The sequence below is a fragment of the Sitophilus oryzae genome, unplaced genomic scaffold, assembly GCF_002938485.1.
Source record: "Sitophilus oryzae breed Bouriz unplaced genomic scaffold, Soryzae_2.0 scaffold_1913_pilon_pilon, whole genome shotgun sequence".
NCBI lineage: Eukaryota > Metazoa > Arthropoda > Insecta > Coleoptera > Curculionidae > Sitophilus > Sitophilus oryzae.
Window position 1 is genome coordinate 505,076 of NW_022146628.1, and position 26,649 is coordinate 531,724.

The 26,649-nt window shown below is 32.4% G+C and overlaps 1 protein-coding gene across 1 annotated transcript in view; it reads right to left on the bottom strand.

Annotated features, from left to right (window-relative positions):
* Nucleotides 1-26,649, bottom strand: part of LOC115883482 — a 47,678-nt gene that overhangs the window by 9,709 nt on the left and 11,320 nt on the right. The window contains exons 2-5 of the mRNA XM_030901846.1: nucleotides 24,146-24,222; nucleotides 23,447-23,521; nucleotides 23,287-23,388; nucleotides 8,619-9,344 (exon numbers count right to left, since the gene is read on the bottom strand). Coding sequence (XP_030757706.1) covers nucleotides 8,619-9,344; nucleotides 23,287-23,388; nucleotides 23,447-23,521; nucleotides 24,146-24,222 — 980 coding nt within the window. The remainder of the gene's footprint in view (nucleotides 1-8,618; nucleotides 9,345-23,286; nucleotides 23,389-23,446; nucleotides 23,522-24,145; nucleotides 24,223-26,649) is intronic.

Here is a 26,649-nt window from a genome sequence, read left to right on the forward strand (position 1 = left end):
ATTAATATGCAAAGAAGTTCTTGCTACATGAACAATAGCCTCTTTGATTCATGCAAAAATTCTTGATTGAAAAGGGACATTTCTTGATTAAAGAGACACTTTTCTTAAACCAATAGCGAATACCATTGACTCAACTAAAATTTATTTTGATCTAAGAGAAGTCTATACATCATATACAGGCATATACAGGCATATTACGAGGTATATTATTTTCTGATAAATTTAGGTTTTCGTAGTCTGTACTAAGTAAAGTGATATTATTTTCTTCGATAGTAGGTATTTATTTCTGCTTCTTCATTCCTTGGTATTTTTTGGGGTGGTTCGTTACTCTACAAATTACAAAAAAAAGTTACATCACGAGAAATCAAAGTAAAGCAAACAAATTATTAAAATTATAAGCTTTGGTCACATTTTGATTTTTTTAATACAACGTCTTGAAATTCTAAATTTTTTGTAATTATTTGCATAAAAAAATCGATACCTATATTCTTATTCTATCTATAGTCACGCATGCATTACCTATACAGGTGCATTAGGTAAATGTCTCTTACCTTCAAATATAGCAAATAAATGCTCTAATTTCTATTTTTTCAGAAACTCCTTTAAAGAATATCATCTTAAATATCCTAAAATGTGTCCATAAAAAATGATAAACGCATGTTAATAACGATCACTAATTTGTTATACGATATGCGTTTAAAAAGCAAATTATGCAAAAACCCAGGTGGACAATTCCAAGCAACAAAACCCGTGCGTATTATGATGAGCGACCTATAAAATGCGACGTGAGACTGATCGGACTGCCGACTGATTGTATATACCGTCCTTCGTACATCGTCTTTGCGTGTCGTTATTATTTTTCATCAAAAGAGTATTTAGCTATTGGAAAAATGGCCATGTTTCTTGAATGAAGGACTTCCTAGCGTATTTTTGTTATTATCTTAAAACAAAGTAACTTGCACTTGGTTGAATGAAAATAGATTCAAGAGAAATTTTCGAATTTTTCAAGAGAACAAGTTTACTTGAGTTAAGAGAATTTTTCTTCAGGCAAAATATTTTCATTTACGCTAAAATAAATTCTCTTGTCACTAATTTTTTTTTTTTTAAGAACGATGACGACTTTAGTTCAAGTCTATTTTTTTATCAGTGCGTTTACATAAAATATTATATCATGTAAATGAATAAGACAATGCACACTATCCGTTCCGTTTTACTTCCGTTCCATATCCTTTCCTTCCATACATTTTTTTGACGGACGGACTGAAGCGTATCGGAAACAGCGTTGTCAAGTTCTTACATTTGTACCAGCTCTGTTAACATTTTCTGATATTTATTTATTCTTTCACCTCTTAATTAAATCTAATACCTTTTTCAAAAGACACAAATTTTTAAAATTAAACTTTTGTAATGATATAAATTTCACAATAAAAAGTATGGAAAAGTGATACGGAACGGAAGCCTGGAAATGACCGATTGTGTAACATGAAAAAGCTGCGACACGTGTCGTTGCGACCGACACTCCTGCAATAAAGTTGTGACTCCTTGATGACTTCTTCAGTATTTAAACGCCTTCTAACACTGTTTGGTCTTTCCAAAACATTAAAATTTGTCATATTTAACACCAATTTTGACGATCAAGAAGGCAAATTCACACTAAATAAGAAATTGATTTTATGGAGTTTATGCGTTTTCAAGTGCGTCTTTATTGTTATTTTTTATGACGGGAATTTTTTCTTGTATCGAAGTGATACGGAGATAGGTCTATAAATATAGTAATTACAGATACACACATATGTGATCACTAATTTGTTTTGATTAGTTTATATGAAAATAGTATATTGTTTTATTAGGAGTATTAATGAGTAATTCTTTGTGGAGAGGATGTACGTTTGACAGCCTCGTATTCCGAATTCAACCGAGGTCATTTAGGCAAAAATTAATACGTTTGAAAAAAAACAATTTCATGGATTTTACTTTAGAAAATCATCCCTTGCTTGCTGCTGGACAAACATCAGTGATCAAAATCATTGAACAAAAATTACTTAGTACCGAAAGTACCCAGAAAACCGGGAAATCTCGGTTCCTTAAAAGCATGGTACCGATATTTCCGGACAACTCTGGTTCCGGAAACCCTATGCAATCAACGTTGCAGTCAGATGTATCACTGACCGTTATCAAGTGTAAACTCTAATAATATTAATAATAATATAGAGGGTGGTCCGAACTGTATTCCGGAAACTTCGGCAGCATATTCTGCAGATAAAAATAAGTAAAAAAGTTCGTTTAAATATAATATCTGACAAACGGATCTAAAACAGCAAGAGGAATGCGGGCAAAAAAAGTCGACGTTGTCACGTTTAATAATAGATAAGCAAAGTTGCTCAATATTACCTATAAATTGAATATATTTTAGTCCATTTCAGCATACATAATTATATATATGCTAATATCTTGACGTTGTTCTTATTGTATTAATGTATATTTATCTAATTAACTGATCTCCCTCATTCTGCTTATTATAAAAGGTAAAGTATTTCCTAAAAATAACGTCCGCTTAGGGCAAGCTGGCAACGCAGACAAAATTCATCATGGCATCCCGGATTCAACCAATCTGATTGGTCGAGATTCTCGCATCCTCTCTGAATAGTACCCCTCTCTCTGAATAGTAGAAACAGCCACTACTACTGAAAAATCCAGTGGCGGTGTATTATATTGTGTTTTATGCCTTTAACTTTATTTCTGCTTATTGTAATTAGTACACGCGTTTTAACAAATATTACTATATTTGGCAAATGACTAAACAAAATCTAGGTACATTTAAAGTAAAATAATATTATAAACTTTACTGGAAAATATTATAAGAATTCCTGATATATTTTTATGAAACACCGCACGCTCCTGGATATTTTATGAATGAAATCGGTCATGATTTCACAAAATTGCGATCCCCTTACCGTTGCCCCGTTGTTTCAGATCCGTTTGTCAGACTGTATGTCCTAAAATGCTTAGTTTCATAGATACAGGGTGTAGAAGATTCATTTTTATTTCTATTTTTCCTAAATAATTTCTGACGTAACGTCAATAATTAGATAAAAGTTTGTTTCTGGGAGTTTTTTGACATGAGAAATTTGATTTTGATGTCAATATGACTCTTACTAGTAGAGGGCGCCACCTACATGTGTTTTAACTGTTTTGAAGCGTAATAACTTTTTGTCCGTACCTGTATAAAACCACCGAGTGAAAAAATATACATTTTCAACACTTTTTACGTAAAAAATGTCTCTTTGTTGCTACGAGCAACCGTTCTTAAGATATTTAGAATGAAAGTAGTCAATACATGTTATTGTTGACAAAAAAATAAACATATTGAGTAGATAGTTATTTCACTGAAATAATAAATTTGGGAAATTTTTATTTTTTTAAATTAATCATAAAATTTTCTGCAAAAAATTATGATAAAACAGTTTCTGTTGAACTTTTGGCACAAAAACATTTCAAATTTATAATTTCCGTCTAATAACTATTTAGTCTCAACATGTTTAATTTATGTCAATGATGACAGGTATTGACAATTTTGATTCCAAATATTTCGAAAACCATTACTCGTAGCGATTTTTACTATGAAGCCCTTTTCACGTAAAAAACGTCATAAATGTATATTTTTTACTCAGTAGTTTCATACAGGTACTGACAAAAAGTTATTACTCTTCAAACCAGTTAAAAAATATGTAGGTGCCGCCCTCTACTAGTAGGAGTCATATGGACATCAAAATCACATTTCTCATGTCAAAAAACACCCAGAGACCAGTTTTCATCCAAATATTGACGTTACTTCAGCAATTATTTGGAAAAAAATCGAAATAAAAATGAAACAACTAACACTAACTAACTAACACCCTGTATCTCCGAAATTAAGCATTTTAGGACATAAATACATTTATACGAACTGTTCTACTTATATTTATCTGCAGAATATGATACCGAAGTTTCCGGAAAATAGTTCGGACCACCCTGTATACCGAGCGTTTTTCAAAAGTGGCTCGCCTCTAACTTTTTGTTTTTTCAGATAAAAAAAACGAGATTTGATACGTTATACGTTATGAGTATATGACATAAATCAGGATTGATTGGCGTATTTAATGGTTTTTGGCCGCTTCCTGTTTCATCGGAAATTACTACAACTTTTGCTTTTAAAATGACACCCTCGGTATTTTTTACTTTATTCGATATAAAACGACATGCTGAATAGAATGACATATCATATGTCAAATTTTGACATTTCGCATATACAGGGTGTGTCTTTAATAAGTGCAAATATTTCTAGGGGTAATTTTTTTATTTCCATCCCAGAAACACGATTATGAGGTTTTTTCGCGATTTTTTTTTTTGAAAAGGTCCTGGGATAAGAATACCGAATCGGCCCCAGAAAAGAATCGGGCTCATAATTTTAGGAAATATTTGTACCCATAAAATACTTCGATACAGGAAGTTTCAGATTTTTATCTATAACCTTATCTGAATAAATCGAAAAATATTGAAAATCAGTAAAAATTGTTATTCTCAGCGTCTCATTCGTCTGAGCGTCTCAAATTCGATTCACAAGAATGATCAAGTGACCGGATATGTTTTGGGCCATGATGGTAGCTTTTTGGAAAAAAAATAAGAGCTACATCCATTTGAAAAATATAAGAGCTACAACCGATTTTTGAGCACATTGGTTGCTACCTTGGGAAAAAAATTTAAATTTCCCAAGCTGATAATTTCATGAATTCCTCATTCAAAAAAATAGTTTCATATTTTTACGGTTATTAACATGGTTAAAAATTAAGAATAAAACCTCGTTTTTTTAGGTTCTTGCGAACGGATATATCTCTTATTTTTTTCCAAAAAGCTACCATCATGCCCCAAAACATATTCGGTCACTAGATCATTTGACTCACAAGAGGCCGAGAATATCAATTTTTACTCATATTCAGTATTTCTCGATTTATTCAGACAGGGTTACAGAAAAAAATTGGCGCCCGGAGGCACGTATAGCCGCCCATACTAAAATATGTTAATAAAAAGTTGGTAGGCAGTTTTTTTAGTTTTAAAGTACAGGAATTTTTCCAATTTTGGTCAGCGGTTATTTCCCATATCCGCCACTTGGGGTCGCCTCCGATGGGAGTTTGGAGTTCCCCATACGGATTTTCTCAAAAACGGACTACGGAAACACGGAATATCTTAAAAACTGCGACTTTGACTTATTTTCATGTTATTACAAATTTTGTTGCAAATATTATTATTCCTAATCTTAAATTGAAAACCGCGTTTCGCTAGCTACTATAATTTTGGAGTTACGATTTTTTAAAATTTTTCACCCCCTCCCATACCCCCTTACCAACCCCCACCCTCACCAAAAACTAATGGTCAGATTCTCGGGTGCCACAATATTTTTGTGCCAAATTTGGTTAAAATCGGTTTAGCGGTTTTTGAGTTATCGTGTTACAGACGGACGGACAGACAGACAGACAGACAGACAGGCCCCCTCTATGGTATCTCCACCTTGACGTGGTGAGGGGGCTTCGGCGCTTCTGTGATTCCTGGGGTCATACCATCAGTTGGCCGCAGGGATCACAGGAGATGCCGGACTAAAGAGATACCAAGAAAAGTTGAGATGGAAGAACAAAACAAAAGAAATATTCCCCAGGTGGGTACCGGACATACTGGAGAATCCCACCCCTCCTGCGCGGAGGGCTGTCCCTCGGATTCTGGGGGGGACACTCATCCATTTATCAGCGAGAACCCTTTCAAAAGGGGAGACTCAATTTTAAGATCGCCACCAGCATCTAGAGGCGATTACGAAAGTAAGTCGAAAGCGGAAATAGAAGAAAGCCAGTTAAAGCATCTGGAAGAACTAGAAAGGTCAGAGGAGATTTTCCTGGCTAAAATGGGAGGAAACATAATGTCTATGGATACCATAGTCAGCGGTGCAAGGAACATTCACAAAACCTTAAGAGATTCTTTGAGACTGACGGTTCTCTACTATAAAAGAATGAAAAACAACAGAGAGGAAATAAAAAAGCTATAGGAGCTGAGAAAGACAAAAGAAAGGGGAGAGAATGAAGAATGTGAACACCAAACACAACCGGATCGAAAAAACGGGATGCATCAGAATCACCGGAAGACATAAGAAAAAGTGCAAATAAAAGGCCCGGGAGACTAAAATTAGGTATAGATGGGTTAACACCACAGGCAACAGGACCCATTCTCATTTCTGGGGACACCTAGTCTCCATTCTCATTTCTGGGGACACCTAGTGAGCCTGAATGGAGAGTAGTAGGACAAGGGAAGAAAACCAGAAATAAATCGGAAATTCAGGGTGAAAAAGAAGCGAGGAAAAATATCTACCTGAGGCCATAACAATTAAAATAAACGAGGGAATAACGTATGCAGATACTCTGCGTAAGTTGAAAGCAGACGTAGATCCAAAAAGTGCAGGAGCGGAGATTTCTGTTGTGCGGCGCACTAGGTCAGGCGATATATTAGTTGAATTTAAAAAGGGGACTGACACTGAAAATTTTTAAAAAGCAATGGAGACAGCAATGGAAGGCAAAGGATCAGTGAAATCTCTTCAGAAACTATATCTTCTTGAAATAAGAGACTTAGACGGTTCCATTACCAAGAATGATCTTATCGAGGCGGTGAAAAGCACTACGGGTGATAGCTGGGGCTGTCCATAAAACAGAGGCTGTACTGATAACGGATAAGCGATCTTTTACGTATCCAAAGATTGTGTTGGATGGGACGGAAATCAAATGGTCCAAAAGCCTCAGGTATCTGGGAGTGCAAATTGCTAAAAAGCTGAATTTCAAAGAACACATACATGCAGTAGTGGTAAAGGCTCAGACAACAGTGGCTAAATTAGCAAGAGTAATGCCAAACATCGGAGGTCCAAGGCAGGAGAAAAGGATACTTTTAAATGAGGTGGCCCACGCCAGTATTTTGTACGCCGCTCCAATATGGGTAAAGGCACTGGAGGTTAAAAAAACAGAAACTTCTATCAGTTCAGCGACGGAGCGCCTTGAGAGTTGTTTCTGCCTACAGAACTGTAGCGGAGCAAGCGGTATTCGTAGTCGCAGGTATACCACCAATAGACCTGGTAGTAAAGGAAAGCGCTTATATATATGATCAGAAAACTACAGGAAGAACAGATAAGGCTGATATCAAAAATGAAGCGAAGGAGATATTATATCAACTGTGGCAAAGAAGATGGGATGAGGCGTACGGTGGAAAATGGACACATATGTTAATCCCGAATATAAAAAGATGGACTGAACGAAAACACGGACAGGTAGACTATTATCTTTCCCAGATACTTAGCGGTCACGGAGCTTTCGAACATTATTTATATCGTTTCAAGAAAAGAGCTAGTGCGGCCTGTAAATATTGCAGCAGTGCCATCGACGATGTCAGTTACACCATTTTTGAATGCTCGGCCTGGGAACCAGGTAGATTAAAGATCAAAGGGATTTTTAAGGTACCCTTTAAAAAAGAAAACTTAGTACAATCTATTGTGGAGGACGAAGATATATGGGAGGCTTTCGTGGCGTTAATATCAAAAATTCTACGACAGAAGGAACTGGATCAACGGAGGGTTGAAGAATGACCAAAGTCTAACGTAGAGAGGGGCATCTGCGCCGAAGTAATGCGTGAGCAGTTCCAGCGCAGTTTGTCTACCAAATAGGGTGGAATTTTTTTAGTCGGTAGGAATCCGGCACACCTCGGTCGCCAGAACAACAGACCAGGCGTCTAAGAAGATTTTTTTACCATCCTCAGAAAAAAAAAGACAGACAGACAGACAGACAGACAGACAGACAGACAGGCAGGCAGACAGACAGATCTTAATAGCCTACCATACCTGTTGGTATGGTCGGCTAAAAATCTGACACTTGCTGTATCGAAGTATTTTATGGGTACCTACAAATATTTCCTGAAATTATGAGCCCGATTCCTTTCTGGGGCCGATTCGGTATTCTTATCGTCCCAGGACCTTTGGAATTTTTTTTAGTTTTTAATTAAAAAACATAATTTATTGATAATATAGCAACATAGGTAGTAGACTAAATTTAAAGATTTTAAGAAAGGAAATCCAGAAAAGATCCAGTGGTTTTCAAAATTTTAGCAAAAAATCATTTATTTTGGAAATTTTCAAAGTAAAATAACTTGGTTGTTTTGAATTTATGTGAAAACAGCAAAGAGAAAATATGCTTCTTTTATCCAAAAGAAAAATGTCCAAAGTTGACATATTATGTCATTCTATTTACAGAGTCATTTTCAACAGAATAAAGTAAAAAAATACCGAGGGCGTTATTTAAAAATTAAAAGTTGTAGTAATTTCCGTAAAATGTTTAAGTGAAAAAGACTACAAAAAGGCTTAAAAATTATTTCCAATATATATTTTCGTTTTACTTTTCCATGTCGTGTGAGAGTTGAGAGCCGTCCTGAATTGCAAAAGTATAAAAATATAGTAATTAAGTAATAAAAGTATGACAAATTTATGGAAAGCCTTATAAATTAATATAATGCAAGTTATTCTGAAAGAGAATAAAGTTTTCAAAAAAAAATAAATATATTACCTCAAAGAAACTTTCATTATCTATACCACCTCGCTCTCCACCTTTTTCCATATTCAGGTACGAGTCGTAATCATCATCAATGAACGTTTCACTCATATAGAATTCAGTCTCATTTTCAGCACTAACGCTGTTCGTTTCCTCCAAGTGTTGTTCCAACGCATTAAAGTTTAAAATTTTTTCATTATCTTCACTACGCGATTTTTCGAACCATTCTTCAATATCGGAAGACTGAGCCTGTTCAGCTTCTAAATATATGTTCAATTGCATTTTAAGCTCCTCTTCTAACATACTTTCATTATAAAACAAATTTTTGGTTAACATCTCTTCAATTTCTAAGCTACTAGTTATGGAATACGTAGATGCTTGCTCTAATTCATTATTGAGCGATTCAGTCTTATCTGCTAACTTTGGGACGGATTCAATATGGTCATCGTTTTTAGTTATAATGAAAGTCCCTTTTCTCTGATTACAATTTTCGCTTAAGGGTTTTGCCTCAGATTTACTACCTTCGCTATCTGCATTGTAATTAAGAGAGCTTGTAGAAGAATGTTTCTCTAAAGGAAGCTGATTTTCTGAAGTTTTATTAGCTGATTTTATTGATTTTTGTGTAGGGCATATAGACTTTCTCTTGCTAGAAAATCTGCTATTTTTTTGAAATTTATTAACTGCTGGTTTTTCCGATGTGCAACAGTGGACGATCTTTTTTCTATTCATAAAAGACGGAGCCTAGAAAAAAATATATACGTTATTAATGTAGTCGCTACAGTGTGATTCAGTGTTCCGAAAAAGTTCCACTTCAGATTTTCTGTTTTAAATTTTCAAACCAGTATTTTTAAAAGATATGCACGTAATGTTAGTGTACCTTTTTATACAGGTATCTTGAAAACTACTGGAGATAGAGAGTCGGTTAAATGGGAAAAGAATTGCAATTTTGTAGGGTCATAAATATGCACCTTTCAGATTTTTGAAAAAGTTCATTGCTTACTAGATATTTCGAAAAAAACAAATTTCGGCAATTTTAAAAATTGTCCCTAATTCCTTTCTAACCTATTTTAGACAGAAATTTTTCAGATAAAAGTTGTAGATAATCACATCCTTAATGAGATTGTGTTTTCCGGTTTTTTTCTAAAGCCTGTCATTTTTGACATATGACACAAACATACGTTTTTTTTAATGGAAAGCATAGTTAGCCATGACTTCATAAAAAGCTCCATTTTTTAAGCCTTTTAGAGATATAAGCTATAATATTTTTTTTTTCGAAAAATTACTGAGTTATAGCCAATTCGTATCATTTTTAAACAATTTCACTTAGTTGCTCTCAGAAATGTCAAACTGTCACATGTAAACTTTGTAAATTAAAATAAACAAAAATTGTGAATATGAATTTTTCAAATGAAGAAAAGCGTATTGGTTCAACTTTTCTTGGCCATACATTTTCGAGGAGACAATGACCGGTGAACGTTACTTACGCTTTTTAGATAACGGTTTTCAAGAGATGTAAAAAAAGTTAAATTTAGAGACTCGCACAATAATAGAGTGACTTTCATTATGCACTCCCTCTCATAATAAAAGAAGTGTTAAAAATTATTTATATGATAATTATGTAGACTCAGGGATAGGAAGAGATGGACAAATTGCATGGGCCTCCTCGATCACGTGACCTATCTATTTTATTTTTTCTATACGGTATGATTAACCACAAGGTTTACAAAAGAACTTATGAATTAAGAGAGGCACTCGAAGAGGCGGTACGGGAGAAGTTTAATAAAGTCGACCGGTCGTTCTGTGAAAAAAACTAGTATAGGTAATTCAATTTTAAAATGATGCATTTATATACTCAAAACAATGGCGGATTTTCGGAACATTTTCCAAAATAACTTAAAGTGTATGTAGTGATATTATTTCTTTAAGTTTTAGTTTCTGTAATGGAAATTGTAAAGGGCCGTTTAATAAAATATTCTGTCTATTTAGAAGTTATAAGTCATAACAGAATAAGAATACCATAACTAAGAAAAAACATATTATAGCTTATATCGCTGAAAACCTTTAAAAATATCCTTTTTTATGAAGTCATGGCCAACTATGATTTCCATTAAAAAAAGCCATGAACTTTTTCAAAAATTTGAAAGGCGCATATCCATGACCCCACAAAAAATGCAATGCTTTCCCCGTTTAACCGACTCTCTATCTCCAATAGTTTCCAAGATACCCATAGAGAACATCGTAGAAAACTCACCCTATATATAAAAAATACATTTATAGCTATACTGCAAGGATACTAATATACAGTTTGCTACAATACCGTTTTTCAAATAAGTCCAAAATAATCGAGTTATTCAAGTTTAGAAATTAAAAAGAAAATTAATTTATTTTAAACAAATTTTGAGTGCCAACGGTTTTTTTCTGTATTTGCAGCTTTTATATTGCTACAACCATGTAAATATCAGATATTAAAAAATTATACTGTAGGAAGATTTACGATGAACAGGCAGTTCTAAAATGTTTTCTAAAATATACAGGGAAATTTAAAAAAAAATGCTCGATTTTCAACATCGTTTTTTGCAAAAAATCTCATAGACGTGTTCCTGGGATAGAAATATACGACCCCTGAAAATAATTGCACTTATTTCAAACTCACCCTGTATGAACTAATCGAAAAAAGCTAAGGATATTGTGTCTCTTTCAGTAATAGATATCTTTCTTTTTCTTAAACCTTTATTAAATGATTTCTGGGTGTTTTTAAATCGTTTAATCGCTAACGTTTCGATTTTTTATGCAAATCTTTCTCAAGGCATATGTATATACAGTCAAATATTCTTAATACATAAAAACATAAAGTCAGTTAAAAAATCGTTCAATACAATACACTGAAAAATATTTATATTGTTAATTTTTAGTCGAGGGGCAAACCGCTGATGGTATTTATTGTACAAGCACTTGGTAATACTGGTATTTTTTGGCACTTTTGATACTAATTTGATATTTTTGATACTAATTTGGTAATTTTGGTACTAATTTGGTATTATTTAATAAAAAAATGGTATTATTAGGTAATAAACTGGTTTTATTTGGTTTTAAACTGGTATTAAACAGGTATTTTGTTGGAGATCTGGCAAAGGTGGATGTGGGATAGAAGCTGATTGCATCATTTCTAGCCCATTTGCATTGAAAAAGAGCGGCCTTCGCGCTTTTTACAGGATCAATTTTTGGTGTTGACCTATTCTATATGAAGTATTTTAAAGTTTTTATATTTAGTGTCCAAGGTAAGTACCTACTTAACAATAAAATATACCTCGTAATATACATACTTAAGAATAATTACTTGTGTTTCGAGGTTAGGTTGCTGGCCTATTTGAAAAATAGGTTATTTTTACCCGATACTAATTGTCTAGCTTGCAAGTTTTCAATGCATAAAAATGGTTTTTACGCAAAAACGGTACATAGCGTCATACAAAAAAATGTCAAGAAATTAAAGAACTCGCATCATGGAAACACACTGTAAAAAATCAGCCTGAGTGAACACATATTTCTCAGGGAGTGAATTTTTTGAGTGAAATAATTGAGTACATTTTCATCTAAAATAGAGTAAATTCATCATTTTACTCAAATATGATCTCTATTTAATCAATAGCGATTGAATAAGCTCATGTTCGAGTTATAGCATATATCTTTGAGTAATGGAATAGAAAAATTAACTTAAAAACTCATGTTATAGTTTAACACATTAAAAATTTGAGTGAAATCTCCCAGTTTAGAGTATTTTCGCTCATTACTAATCATACGTCATACGCGCTTCTTCGATACCAAATAAGCTATTCCCCGGTTCCTCAGTTTGTAATTATCTGTTCGAGTCGTAGCACGTCGTAGGTTGTCTTGTCCCTTCGAAGGTGCCAAGGTCACAAGCCCATAGTGTGTGTGTAAAGTGTGATGTAAAGTGTGACTGTTAATAATATGTTTTATGTTAAGAACATTTTTTTTCACATCGCAGAAATCCGCCCAACATAGCATAGATTCAAATTCGACTGCGCCAATGCCGCAATGCTGATGTTTCCTTGACTAATTAGCGTAGCGAAAATCTAGGTACTTTCTCTCAATCATGAATTGGGAACTGGAACATTTGGCAGAATAACAATTTTTTTTTAATTTTCAGGAGCAAAAGTATCTGGATTTTCCGAGGGATTTTGGTTATTAAAAGTTAGTTTAGAAATTAGAAATATTCGAGAAGGTGGCCGAACTGACGAATGCTCTTAATAAAGCGGATTTTTGCGATGTGATGCAACTTTTCTAGACATCTAACTTAAAAAAGTTCCTGTATAAAGAGTTAAAAAAAAATTTTAATATTATAATAATAGTGTTATATTTGGTTTTATTTGTTTTTTTCAAATAAAAATGACAAATAAAAATATTTTTGAAGGTTCTACAGTTTTTCATTTGGTTTGTTAAAAAAAAACGAAATATTCTAAATGATTTTTTTAAAAGCTATATGTAAGCTAACTTCTTATTTTATTACAAGTGAACAGATGCCTCCCAAAAGTGAATTTTAGGAAATGGACATGTTCGAGACCATGTCCTAAACTGAAACTTACCTTTGAAAGGCACCTGCCCACCTCTTTTAAAATGACAAGTTAGCTTACATATAGCTTTAAAAAAATCATTTAGAATATATTTCTCAATACTGAGTGAAATTAATACTCAGATATGAGTACTAATCGAGTTAAGTGTAATACAAAGTTGAGTAAAAGTCACTCAATAAAAGGTGTACTTGAACTCAACACTTAGTGAGTTCACTCATTTTAAAGTGAATAAATTATCAAAATCGAGTCTTTCGTCTAATCTCGATTGAGTGAAAACACTCAGTGCTTTTCACTGCGTGAATTGAAGATTCACTCAGTTCTGTAGAGTAGAAATTTCACTCAATCGGGTGTGGACAGAAATTGAGAAAGTATTGAGTGAAATCTGAGTGAAATTTCACTCAATTTTTTTTACAGTGCATAATATGGATCTCGTTAGAATTTCTTATTTTTCTTGTGCATATAATTATATTTTTGAGCTTATAAGTAACAAATAGCGTAAATAAGAAAAAAAAATCACAGTCCTTTACAAAGATGCAACCGGGGGGGCATTGAAAATGATGAATAAAAACGTAAAAATATGATTAGTGTTAATATGAGTGTATTACATACATATGTTTAAATAACGAACTTAACAAAAAACAATAGATTTAAAGATTCACTGAAAAAGTAGTAATGTTAAAATTAAATAAAACATTATCAATAATAATTATGCGATTGCACCTATCCGTAAAACAAGCAAGCAAAAAAAAAAGAATTCTTACGGAAAGTTACACTTTACGATATAATGTTTTAATGTTAAAGGCAAACCCCATTTAAACACAAAACTTTTTAATACCTACTACTGTATCTAAAAGACTTTTTTTTTAAATTATTAAATTCTTAGCCACGCTTCTGTTTTTCTTGGCTGTTGTGCGTCACGTCACAGATTAACAGGCCAACGTTTGCACCACAACGCGATGCTGCAGACCACTAGGTAGACCGGTCGTAGAAATTTATGTTATACAACTTGTAGTCAATCTACACAAATATTATCAAAAACTTTTTTTCTTTTAAAACGTGTTCAGATTTTGTAAAAAGTATAAGTCAAAATCGCAAAACTTAAATTTGATATGAGTTTCTTAGTTTTTAACTAATATAGTGGCGAATTACAAAAATTCCTTTTCAATGAAAATTAATGAGTTAAATAAGATAATTTAATAAATTACTAGCTTTTTCGCGCGACTACGTTCGCGTTACACCTCGAATCGTTCATGCATTGATTTAAATGATTTTTTACTTCTTTATAGCTAGTGAGCATAGATGTTTTTTATTTTTCATCTTTTTTTTTATTTATTAAGGGCACTAGTACTCTCTTTATAGGTTATTTTTTATTCTTTGAAGGATAATTGAGGAAGATATATTTCGTTATGATGTCACTAAATAAACCCTTGTATAAAATTTTATACTGTCTGGTTTATAATGTTATAATATTGCATTTTCGTACAGCAAATTTTCATTCCCTATTCTACTCCCTAAGGGTATAAATTTCATAATTTGCTTTATCTTTGTGCCAATTTTTATGTGTATAATCCAGAGGTCACCAAGTTTTATATAAATTTTTACTAACTTTACCCATTTGGTTGATGAATTTCAAAAATTTCTTCTAATTATTTTTGTAGGATTTCATTTTTCTAGACCAAATAGTAAGGAATTTTCATACAGCAAACTGTTCCGACATAATTTTACTCTCTAAGAGGATGAATTTCCTAAAATCGCTTTGTGTAGCTAATTCACTAATGGCGTTTAAACGAACCTTTGTGCTAATATTTATGTATCTAAACCTGGCGGTATGAACTCACTCCTAAAATATCTAAAAACTTAAAATATAATCTAACTGACACACCACTGACAATGACAAATAATTTATTTCTGGAGGTATTGTGTGTAGGTGTTTTCAGGTATGTTTTAGTATTTAGTCGTTTTACACAAAGAAATAGCCATTAAGCACTATAAAAATACTTCATAACAAATCTACACATATATACATTTCATTCAAAAAAAGAATCATCAAGATTGGTGAAGCGGTTTCGGCGGGATGGATGCAACAAAAAAAACCTTTGAGGTTTTATATATGTATGGATTAATTATTTTTCCAACATATTTTACTTTGCAAATTTTTATAAATATTCAGACTCGCCAATATCGTAGTCCACAGTGTCCAGCCTGTTTAGCCAAACGTAGGCCGATTCCTCTTCGGAGGCGTGCGGCGTCGCGTCGTGACCCTGGCTGATGGAGGAGTCTGAAGACGCTCATCCGCGCAGAGGAGCAAGTTGACTGCGTAGCGTATTGCGTATTAATCGATTCTGAAACTTTTTATCTCATTTATAACATATTACGCAAGTTTATTATCTTAATCTCGATTTTAATAGATAAATATGTGAAATGCCACCTGAGTATCTTCCGCCATGACATGTTTTTACTTTTTTGTTATGGTAAAATGATTTTTATAAACTTTATTCAATAAAGTATATTTTCCTCCATTTGGTGATTTTTTAATTTTAAGCGAAAATTAAGTATAACATTTTAGGAAAAAGAAACACTGTAATATTTAAAAGAATAAGGAGAAATTAGTCTTATTTTGAAAGGAAAATATAGAAAAAACTCTTTCTATAGAAAAAAATCTTTATACTAACCAGAATCCGGTGACATATACGCGGTCTCACCGGAAACATTACTTATTACTTCGCATAACTTGAAGAATATCTACTTTTAATAATGAACACTTCAGAAATACACCAGTAAAAACATTTATTATTTGAGATTAAAACTCGAATTAAATTATAAATATTAGTTACCTATGTTGTTATAGTTTTTATAGGCCTGTTTAACGACTTAATAAGTTACCTAGCGAAAAAATCTGTGCGCGTACCTACCACTATTGTTACAGGTTAATTCGTTAAAGAAATATGTTACACAAGTTAAAAACGCTAAAATTTTAATGGTATTACTTGTGCATTATTGGCCTTATAATGTAATTTGTTGGAATTATATCTTCTTTAAATATAATTAGACTTTTTAACGACTTTTAAGTTACCTAGGAAAAAATCTGTGCACGTACCTACCAGTATTGTTACAGGTTAATGCGCGAAACAAATGTGTTACATACTATTCGTAGTATTAGTGGTATTATATTGGAATCAGCTTGGCATTAGTGGGGCATTATATGAGAAATTTTGGTATTTAATTTGAATTTTTGGGATTAGTATACAGACATTTGTCAGCGGTTTACTCCTTGTAGATAATCAAAAAGTTTTTTGATAAAATTTGCTTTTTATGTCAGATCATTTCTATGAAAAATTACATTAGATTTTTATTAAAGACGCTGGGTAATTAAAACATTGACTAATAAAGCTTGTCCACTTTAAATAAGGGGTCACGAACACTTTGTGCCCTCTTATATCGTAAGATGTTACGAAATATACTCCTGGTTACACCCCATACAGAAAACAGTGTAAGGGGTGTAAATAAATTGTATAATCACTGTTTTTTATAATAAAAACTATAAAACATTTCTTATTTGTGAGATTAAAAAAACAAAACAATGCATTGGTTAAAATAAGTACATTCAGTACATATTTATGTGTTATAACATAATATAGCCATTACTATTATACCATTATTATTAAAATAATATATGTGTAACATATTTCTTTAACGAATTAACCTGTAACAGACATTTAAATTCCCAGTATATTTTTGTTTAACAAACCCAATCAGGAAAAATCCAAAACCTACCGTTATAGGAGGTATAAGATGATTAAACTTATATAATGACAACTACTTATCGGATAACAAATTAATTACTACTGTCAGCTAGTTCAGCTACTGTCTAGGTAGAATATACCTAGAGTACCTACACCTACCTATGATGTAGGTAGATTAAAGCTTATTTTGACGTTACCTCTCACTTCGGTGTCACAAGCTGAATTTTTCAGGGATGGAAGTACAGTACATGATATGGGGACCCTTGTTCCGATAATAGTACAAAATTAGACCGGGTAAAAGGGCACTATCATCAAAAATCGATATATTAATACCACCGTATAGAGAAAACAAATACTTATTTTTTGATCCAGTACACAATAAAGTCTTCGTAGGGAGTAATTTTTTATAATTATTTACGAAAAAACATTTCCATTAGCGCTTATGACCAAAAAAACTTTAAACATGAATAATCATTTCAATCATGCGAAAATTTGGTTTAAAAAATAGATTTTTTTAATATAACTTTCATTTAACGAAAAACGAAGGCCTAAATGAAAAAAAAGAAACAATTTAAAAGTTTCGCTTATGTCTTGACAAGGTATCAAAGCAAACCCCATATTTTTTGCTTTTAAACTAATAAAGATATATCAATAAACAATTAGCGATGTAATGGTTTTTGCGCGCGCTGGCCGACTGCCGCCGCTGCGCCGAGATTTCCTATACCTACCCTTGTATATATGACGTCATGGTGTGGCAAATGTAGCATTTTAATTCGATTTGGGCTCCCTTATATAGGATAACAGAAACATTTTCAATTTTATTTTATAAATTTTTGAAGTATCGATCTTAATCGAACCGTTAAAATGACTTTTTAAACGTGTCACGACAGTAGCTTTATTCGAGTTCCCCAAAAGTACGGTTCTAGAACGGTTCAAAACACTAGCACAATATGATTTTTTGCAACTTTTGACATGAATGATTGTCGTAATTAGACTGTGCGATTATTTTAAACCGTTCTTGAACCGTACTTTTTTGGAACTCGAATTAAGCTTATATGTTTTTCTGACCTAATTATCGTAGTTTGACATGAATAGGCCCTAAAGCTCCAAATATCTTAAATTCTTTAGATACTAAAAAGAATAATACTAATTTGGTATTTTTGGTTCTAATTTGGTATTTTTTGGAAATAATTTGGTATTTTTGGAACTTTTTTCTCAAAATTGGTATTTAATGTACACCATTTTTGGCAGCGGTTTGCCCCTCGTTTTTAATGTATTGTTTTGTAAGATTTTTAACTGACTTTATATTTTTATGTATTAAGAATATTTAACTCTATACACATGTTAGTTATATATTTAAAAAAAATTGTAATCGTATTGTAATGTTTTTTTAAATTATTTTAGATGCCTTGAAAAATATTTGCATAAAAAAAATCGAAACGTCGCGTTGGCAAATAAATGATTCAAAAACACCCAGAAATCTTTTATTTTTTAATGAAAAATACCTATACCAAAGAAAATCACAATTGAAATCTTTCAGTAATGAAATACATTTGTTTTACCACATAAAATATTTAATTAGAATTTACAGGCAGTTTTTTTCTAGTAATGTAACAATGATAATTTTCAAATAGAAAAAAATATATTAATAGAATCTTTTATTTTTTAATGAAAAATACCTATACTAAAGAAAATCACAATTGAAATCTTTCAGTAATGAAATACATTTGTTTTACCACATAAAATATTTAATTAGAATTTACAGGCAGTTTTTTTCTAGTAATGTAACAATGATAATTTTCAAAGAGAAAAAAAAATATTAATAGAACAGTTTAATATTTGGTGTCAATAACCAGTAATTCCATACTTAAAATTAAAATAAAATAAAATGTACATTTTTGACGATAATGCTTTTTGCCTGTTTGAGTACAATTTTTTACGTTTACAAACATTATTTTTTTAAACACATATGACATTTACTATACAGGGTTGTTCAACACGTACGACACGGAGTATGGTAGCTAAACGATTAGATTTTTGTTGTAAGGTAAGTTGTAAGTTTTGGCTTCGTTGAAGGACTATTAGAGCTACAATTTAAAAATATTTTTACAAGCTAGTGTCCCAAATAAATAAAAAATATCAAAGTTTGGTTTGGTTTGGTTTTTGCCAACGTGTCACAGGGTGAACTCCCCAAACACGCCGCCGCCGGTATTCAAAGCACATGAGAGCACTACTGAGAGCCTAAGGGCACCAACATAGTGTAGCATCTCGATGCGATGCTCGCCAAGATGCTGGCCGCGCTGCTCGCCAGGATGGTAGACGCGATGCATCCTACGCGCACTGTTTTAAAACGGCGAATAGGTGCGCGTAGGCATACTGAAGCATTTACCATCGCCGTTTTATTAAGCACCAGTTTATGTAATAGTAGTTATTAATTAGTATAGGTTTGGTGCATTTCAATTGATTTCAACAAATTCCTACCGCAGCGCTTCAGTGGCAAAAATCAGAAATTATCCCTATCTATTTCACGTCGCCGCGCGCCGTTATGTTGATCCCATAGAATAATATTGAAATCGTGGAAAACCACTTAAATATTATAACAAAAGTTATAATATTTAAGTATTTTAGTTTTTTGCTATTGCAGTTATTGAGACAAAAAAGAGATAAACCACTCAGGTACGAGGTTTGTGTGATGTAACGATGTTTCGGGTAGTAAAAAATAAATGAAAAAGAATTCGAACAGGCGTCGTGCTGTGTTGTGACAATTTCAAATGTTAATAAAATTGCCGAAAAAATGTTAACGCGTAAAGGAGAGCGTAATTAGGGCGTTGTTGGGTGCAATTACATTCAATAACTCAACTTTCCCGGATATTCAACTCTCCCGAAACAAAATTTTATAGCTTTATAGTTTCTCACACCGATTTGATCAAAAGCAAAAATGGATTCAAGCAGTTCGACAAAACAAGTGAGTAAACAAAGTGCTCGTTACATCATCCAAAAATTAAAAAGACATATTATACTATGAGAGGATAACATATAATTTGCCATATTAATGGTATACTTTTTTTTAATCAACTAGCGATTAAAGTACTTGCTATAAATAAATAAAGTCCATAAACTAATTTCGATTTTGAAAATAGCTACTGTCACTAGAAACTTGCCATGACGACATCAGCCCTCTTTGTTGCCATTTTATTGAAAAATTGCTCTTTATTCAAAATCTGAGCTAGATAGGTATAGGATACTCTAATATAGTTTGAAAGAGCATTTGAATCTGTTACGATTTATTTTAAAAAATACAGGTTGTCTTATTTGAAATAACAAGGTTTTTATGTAAAATAAATCATCAATTTTTGGTACCCCTGTATAAATTTAAGGGAGCAATACATTTTTTCGGTAAAGTTAATTTCTCTATCTTTAAGCTTGGCACAATAATTAATTCTAAAAAATAATGTACAGGGTATTGATAATCTATTCCATTGTAGCATGCATATTTAAACATCTTTAAATATCTGAAAAACCAAAGCTTGTAAACATATTAATATATAATAACCCTTATAATAAATGCCTTATTTTGTGTCCAAGGATCCAAATTTGAAAATAATTTATAATATTTATACAGGGTGAGTTTCCTACGATGTTCTCTATGGGTATCTCGGAAACTACTCGAGATAGAGAGTCGGTTAAATGGGGAAAGAATTGCAGTTTTGTGGGGTCATAAATATACGCCTTTCAGATTTTTGAAAAAGTTCATGGCTTACTAGATTTCGAAAAAAAACAAATTTTGGCTATTTTAAAAATTGTCCCTAACTCCGTTATAAGCTATTTTAGACAAAAAGTTTTCAGATAAAAGTTGTAGATAATTACATCCTTTGTGAGAGTGTGCCCTCCATTTTATTCTAAAACCTGTCATTTTTGACATATGATACAAACATATGTTTTTTTTTAAATGGAAACCATAGTTGGCCATGACTTCATAAAAAGCGCCATTTTTTAAGCTTTTCAGCGATATAAGCTACAATATGCTTTCTTCGAAAAAGTACAGAGTTATAGCCAATTCTTATCATTTTTAAACAATTTCACTTAGTTAGCCATGGAAACAAGTTTAATCGTCTTTGCTCTCAGAAATGTGAAGCTGTCACATCCGAATTTTGTAAATTAAAATAAACAAAAATTATAAATATGAATTTTTCAAATGAAGAAAAGCGTGTAGATACTCCCGCATCAATAGAGTGGTTCCGACATGACTTTTATTACGATCCCCCCTCATAATAAAAGAAATGTTAAAAATTATTTACATCAAAATTATGCAAACTCAGGAATAGAAAGAGATGGACCAATTGCATGGGCCTCCTCGATTACCTGACCTATCCATTTTAGATTTTTTTTATGCGGTATGGTTAACAATAAGGTTTACAAAAGAATTTGTGAATTAAGAGAGGCACTGGAAGTGGCGGTACGAGAGAAGTTTAATTAAGTCCACCGGTCCTTCTATGAGAATAGGTAGTAATTCAGTTTTAAAAAGATGCAACTCAAAACAATGGCGTATTTTCTAAAATATCTTAAAGTGTATGCAGTGATATTATTTTTTAAGTTTTAGTTTGTGTAGTGTAAATTGTAAAGAACCGTTTAGTAATATATTCTAACTTCTTATAAGTTTTATAAATCATAATAGAATAAGAATACCATGCAACCCAATTGAAATTAATCAAGAAAGATCAGAATTGGCTATAACTAAATGTAACTTTTCTAACATGTCTTGAAACACGTTCTCTAAAAAACGTAACATTCACCGGTTAACGTATCCTCGATAATATATGGCCAAGAAAAGTTGAACCCATAATCCTACACGCTTTTTTGCATTTGAAAAATTCATTTTTACAAATTTTACTTATTTTAATTTACAAAGTTTGGATGTGACAGCTTCACATTTCCGAGAGCAAAGACTCTTGTTGTTGAGAACTTGTTTCCATGGCTAACTAAGTGAAATTGTGTAAAAGTTATAAGAATTGGCTATAACTCAGTAATTTCTCGAAGAAAACATATTTTAGCTTATATCGCTAAAAAGCTTAAAAAATGGCGCTTTTTATGAAGTCATGGCCAACTATGGTTTCCATTTAAAAAAAACATATGTTTGTGTCATATGTCAAAAATGACAGGCTTTAGAAGAAAACGGAGGACACAGTCTCATTAAGGATGTGATTATCTACAACTTTTATCTGAAAACTTTTTGTCTAAAACATCTTATAATGGAGTTAGGGACAATTTTTAAAATAGCCGAAATTTGTTTTTTTCGAAATATCTAGTAAGCCATGAACTTTTTCAAAAATCTGAAAGGCGCATATTTATGACCCCACAAAACTGCAATTATTTCCCCATTTAACCGACTCTCTATCTCCAGTAGTTTGCGACATACCCATAGAGAACATCGTAGGAAACTCACCCTGTATATAATTGAAAATAATTTTAAATTATGCACATGGTCTTCCAACATATGCCCATAAAATATTTTGTTTCTACATATTTCCCTTTTTCGTATAATCAACCGAGGTGAATGAGTTGCGCCACCCCGTATAAATGTAGGTGTTCCATTTAAAAAAAATATTCGCGATCTACTCACACTTTTTTGAGCCACCCTTTAGAAGTTCAAATATTTTCCTCAAATAAATCCTAATACATACTTTATGTCTGAACTACAAAATTCTTAAGTTTTTTATTATAGGAGTTGCAGATGCCCGACGCACTATTGCCGGACCCTGTAAAATCAAGGTTATTACATTGTTGGTGAAAAATTAAATATTAGTATTGTGAACATTTTATTCCACCCGACTCTAGTTCGACATATGCTCAACGAATTATTGTGATTCTAAACCGACCAATCAAATAGGAAGGATCGCGCTAAACATATAAGTGCGTGGCGAGGTGCGAGGCTCCAGTATGTTTTGACGCATTAATTTGTACATGTTTGATTCAGCATCGCCGGATGGCGAGGTGAATGGCGCGCATCGCGTTGAGATGAAATGCCCCGCACTATGTTTGTACGATAGTCGCGATGCATCCTACGCGCAGTTACTCGCCGTTTTAAAACAGTGCGCGTAGGATGCATCGCGGCTAGCATCCTGGCGAGCAGCACGGCCAGCGTCTTGGCGAGCATCGCATCGAGATGCCTCACTATGTTTGTGTCCTAAGGTTTCATCCTTGTGAAAATAAGTTACGTCAGACTCTGCGATCTTACTCTATTAAAATACATCAAAATTTTAAGCGAGTCCGTTTTTCGTGCCGGTGAGTGTAGTATATTTCTTCTACTTTAAGATTTATTACATAAAGGAAAAATATAAGTATGAAACTTACTTTAGATTCAGCCATCTTTATTCTTCTGTTTGACACAGTATTAGTTTTCTTTTTGACGATATATGTGTCTCCAGAATCGCTTGAACATTCTTGGTGATATATCTGCAAAAACATGGGTTATAAATTTTAATCAAATCATTTAATAACTAGATCAAAGTACCTTTTCAGAGAGAGTTTTTAAGTCTTTGTTGTAAAATTTTAGAAAATCTCCGAAACCCAGGTTTGGATTATTCTTCTAAAACAATAAAATTACATGTAACATTTTCAAAACTCATTCAATTAACAAGTAATTAGTAGTTTTCGGTTTTACCATATCAAAAAGTGCTATAAAAATATATTTGTTAATGACATTCATATTTATTTATTATACCGGGTGTCTTTCAAAAGTTTACCCCCATATAAGTTTTTTATTTTGTCAGATAAAATAACGAGATTTGTTTTTTATCTGAAAATATATGATATGGCAATTTAACGACAATTTGAATCAAAATAGCAAGTGTGTTGTACCAAATTATTTGTCAGAAAATGCTTTTTCCATATATGAGCCACCCTCGTTCCATTTGAAAAACTTGAGTTATGATTAAAAATACGATTTGAGCATCCGAAAAATATTAGACGATCAAATCATTTTTTTATACAACAGACAAGTAGATGACAAATTCACAGTCTTGCCCATATACTTGATATGAGAAGTGTCCGTCAGTCCGTCATCTTGGATTTTATGTTTTTTTGCGATTTGCTTTGTCTTTTTCGACAAAAAGGATATGAGCACATTGTAGAGAATTGAATTCTCTACAACTTTTTTTATAAGTAATTAAAAAAAACATTTTATATTATAATAAACCCATAATTTTCTTACCAACCACGATATGTGCTTCTTGGTAACAACTATGTCAAAATTGCTTGGTATTATGTAGTCCATGGGAGAAGGTGTACCTAAGTTATTAGAAAGAAAATAATAAATTATAGTAATGGAATAATAAAATATGTTATTTAAAATAACAAAGATGCTAAAAGATTTTCAAATAATGCGAAAACATTGTAACGCTCAAAATATATTAGATAGATGGAGTAGGGTTCCCCCGAGGGGTAAACAGCTGACCCAAATTCTGTACACTGAACCTCCTAATAGCTAAAGAATTACTGAATACCTCCTGGGAAATCCCATATATATTTTTGGGGAATTCCTGATACTATTGAGCATACGAAATTTGTAATTAGTTTCAAACTTTACAGAAAGTTGTAAAAAGCATCCAAAATCGACTCGATAAAAAAGAGTTTGGTTTGGTTTGCTCATTAGTATGGTCGATTCCTATTCTTAAATCATCTATCTCTTCCTCTTGATTTTCAAAAATACTTTCTTCGGCTATTTGCGAATCATAAATGACAAATTCGTTTTCACTTACTGCAGATTGTTTCATCACTTACTGCAGATTGTTCTTCTGAATTTTTTGGTATAGTGGTTGAGTTCCATGAAAAATTTTCAACTTGCATTCCCAGCTTTTCAGTTACAGCATGTACTTCCTGCAAAGAGTCCATCACAATATTCTCAATGTATTGATCAGTAAATACATTTTCAATATCTTTCACCTCATTATTTGCACTCTGCGCTTCAATTTGTGCATCCTTTTGGCCCTGAGAACGAACTCTTTCAAATCTTTTCTGCTCTCTTGGGAAACGTATTATAGCTCTTAAATCATGGGTAATATTATTAATCGATCTAATTCTGTCCAATCGTTGCAGTATGTCTTTAATACTATAATTTACTACCGTAGATTGCGTTGTTGTCATGGACCTTGTGGCTCGGAATATTTTCTCACAGCTTTGACTGCTAAAAAGCAAAGGAAGGAACATATCCTCTGTGAGGTTTGGATTTTCTCGAAAATGTATAATTAAATTAATCAGAGCATGATCGTTCAGCTCGATGCGTGTGTAACAGTTATTGAAATAAAATGTTCTCTAATTTTCTTATTAATCATCATTAGCCATTTACGCCAAATACGTAAAAAACACACAATACCATAAATATATATACCATACATATATATAACCTTCTTTTTAAATCCAAATTTTCTTCCAAATAGGAACATATAACTAAGTTCACCATTCTTAAATTTATTGTTATTTTATTTATTCCTTGGTTCCTGCACCCTCAGCAACAGTATTAAATAATTCAAGGACTTCAATGGAACATATTTTTTGAGCTGCCTTAAAATTCATTTTATCTTCCAATTTTATATCAGTCCTAGTCCGTAGCAGTTCAGTCGAGAGTTCAGTGTTATTTTGCTTTCAGATAATAAGGTTCTTAATTTATGTGTTTTTGTATAAAAAACCAATATACCGAGCAATATACTAAATATTGTAATCCTCGCCAAACTAATTCAAACAGAAACAAAAGCGCTGGAACCATTGTGACGTCACTGGATACTAATGGCATCTGTTACATGTCATTATTATTAAAGAAATGTCTATGTCAACTTTGATTTTAGAACCCACCACGCGACGTCATCAAATAATGACAGGAAAACGACGCGTTCGCAGTAAAAACATGCATTTTTTAATCGCTTATATTTCCTTTTGGTTGGTGAACGGCCTCTGTTTCTGAATGCATTATTTCTTGGTCTCTATTCTAATATTTTCTTTGTCTATCGCTCATAATTTATCCTTGCAATGTGCTATGGCCATTTCCAATTTAAGATAGTTAACCTTCAGAAAGTCAACGGTTGATTATACGAAAACGGAAAGATCTAGAAACAAAATATTTTAGGGGTATATGTGGGGAGACAATGTGTACAATTTAAAATTATTTTGAAATATACAGGGTGTTTCAGAACTAAGATCCATACCAAAGTTATATTTTTTCTTATGGAACACCCGGTATTTTATTTCATTTTTGGATTACTGGGCCCAAAAGAAGGCACTTATTATAAGGGTTAAATATGTTTAAAATCTTTAGTTTTTGAGATATTTAAATTTGCATGCTACAATAAAATAGACTATTAACACCCTGTACATTACTACTCAGAATTAATTCTTATGCTGAGTTTAAAGGTAGAGAAATAAACTTTACTGAAAAATGGTATTGGTTCCTTAAATTTATACAGGGCTATCAAATCTATACTAATATACAGGGTTGTTCACCACATACGACACGGAGTTTTGTAGCTAAACGATGAGATTGTTACAAATTGTAAGTTTTGGGCTCGATGAAGGACTATTAGAGATACAATTTAAAAATAATTTTACAAGATAAAGAGTGTCCCAAATAAGTAAAAAATATCAAAGTTAATAAAATTAAATGTATTTTTTTAAATGGAACACCCTGTATATTATTACATTTTTAGTTTCTACGATTAAAATAAA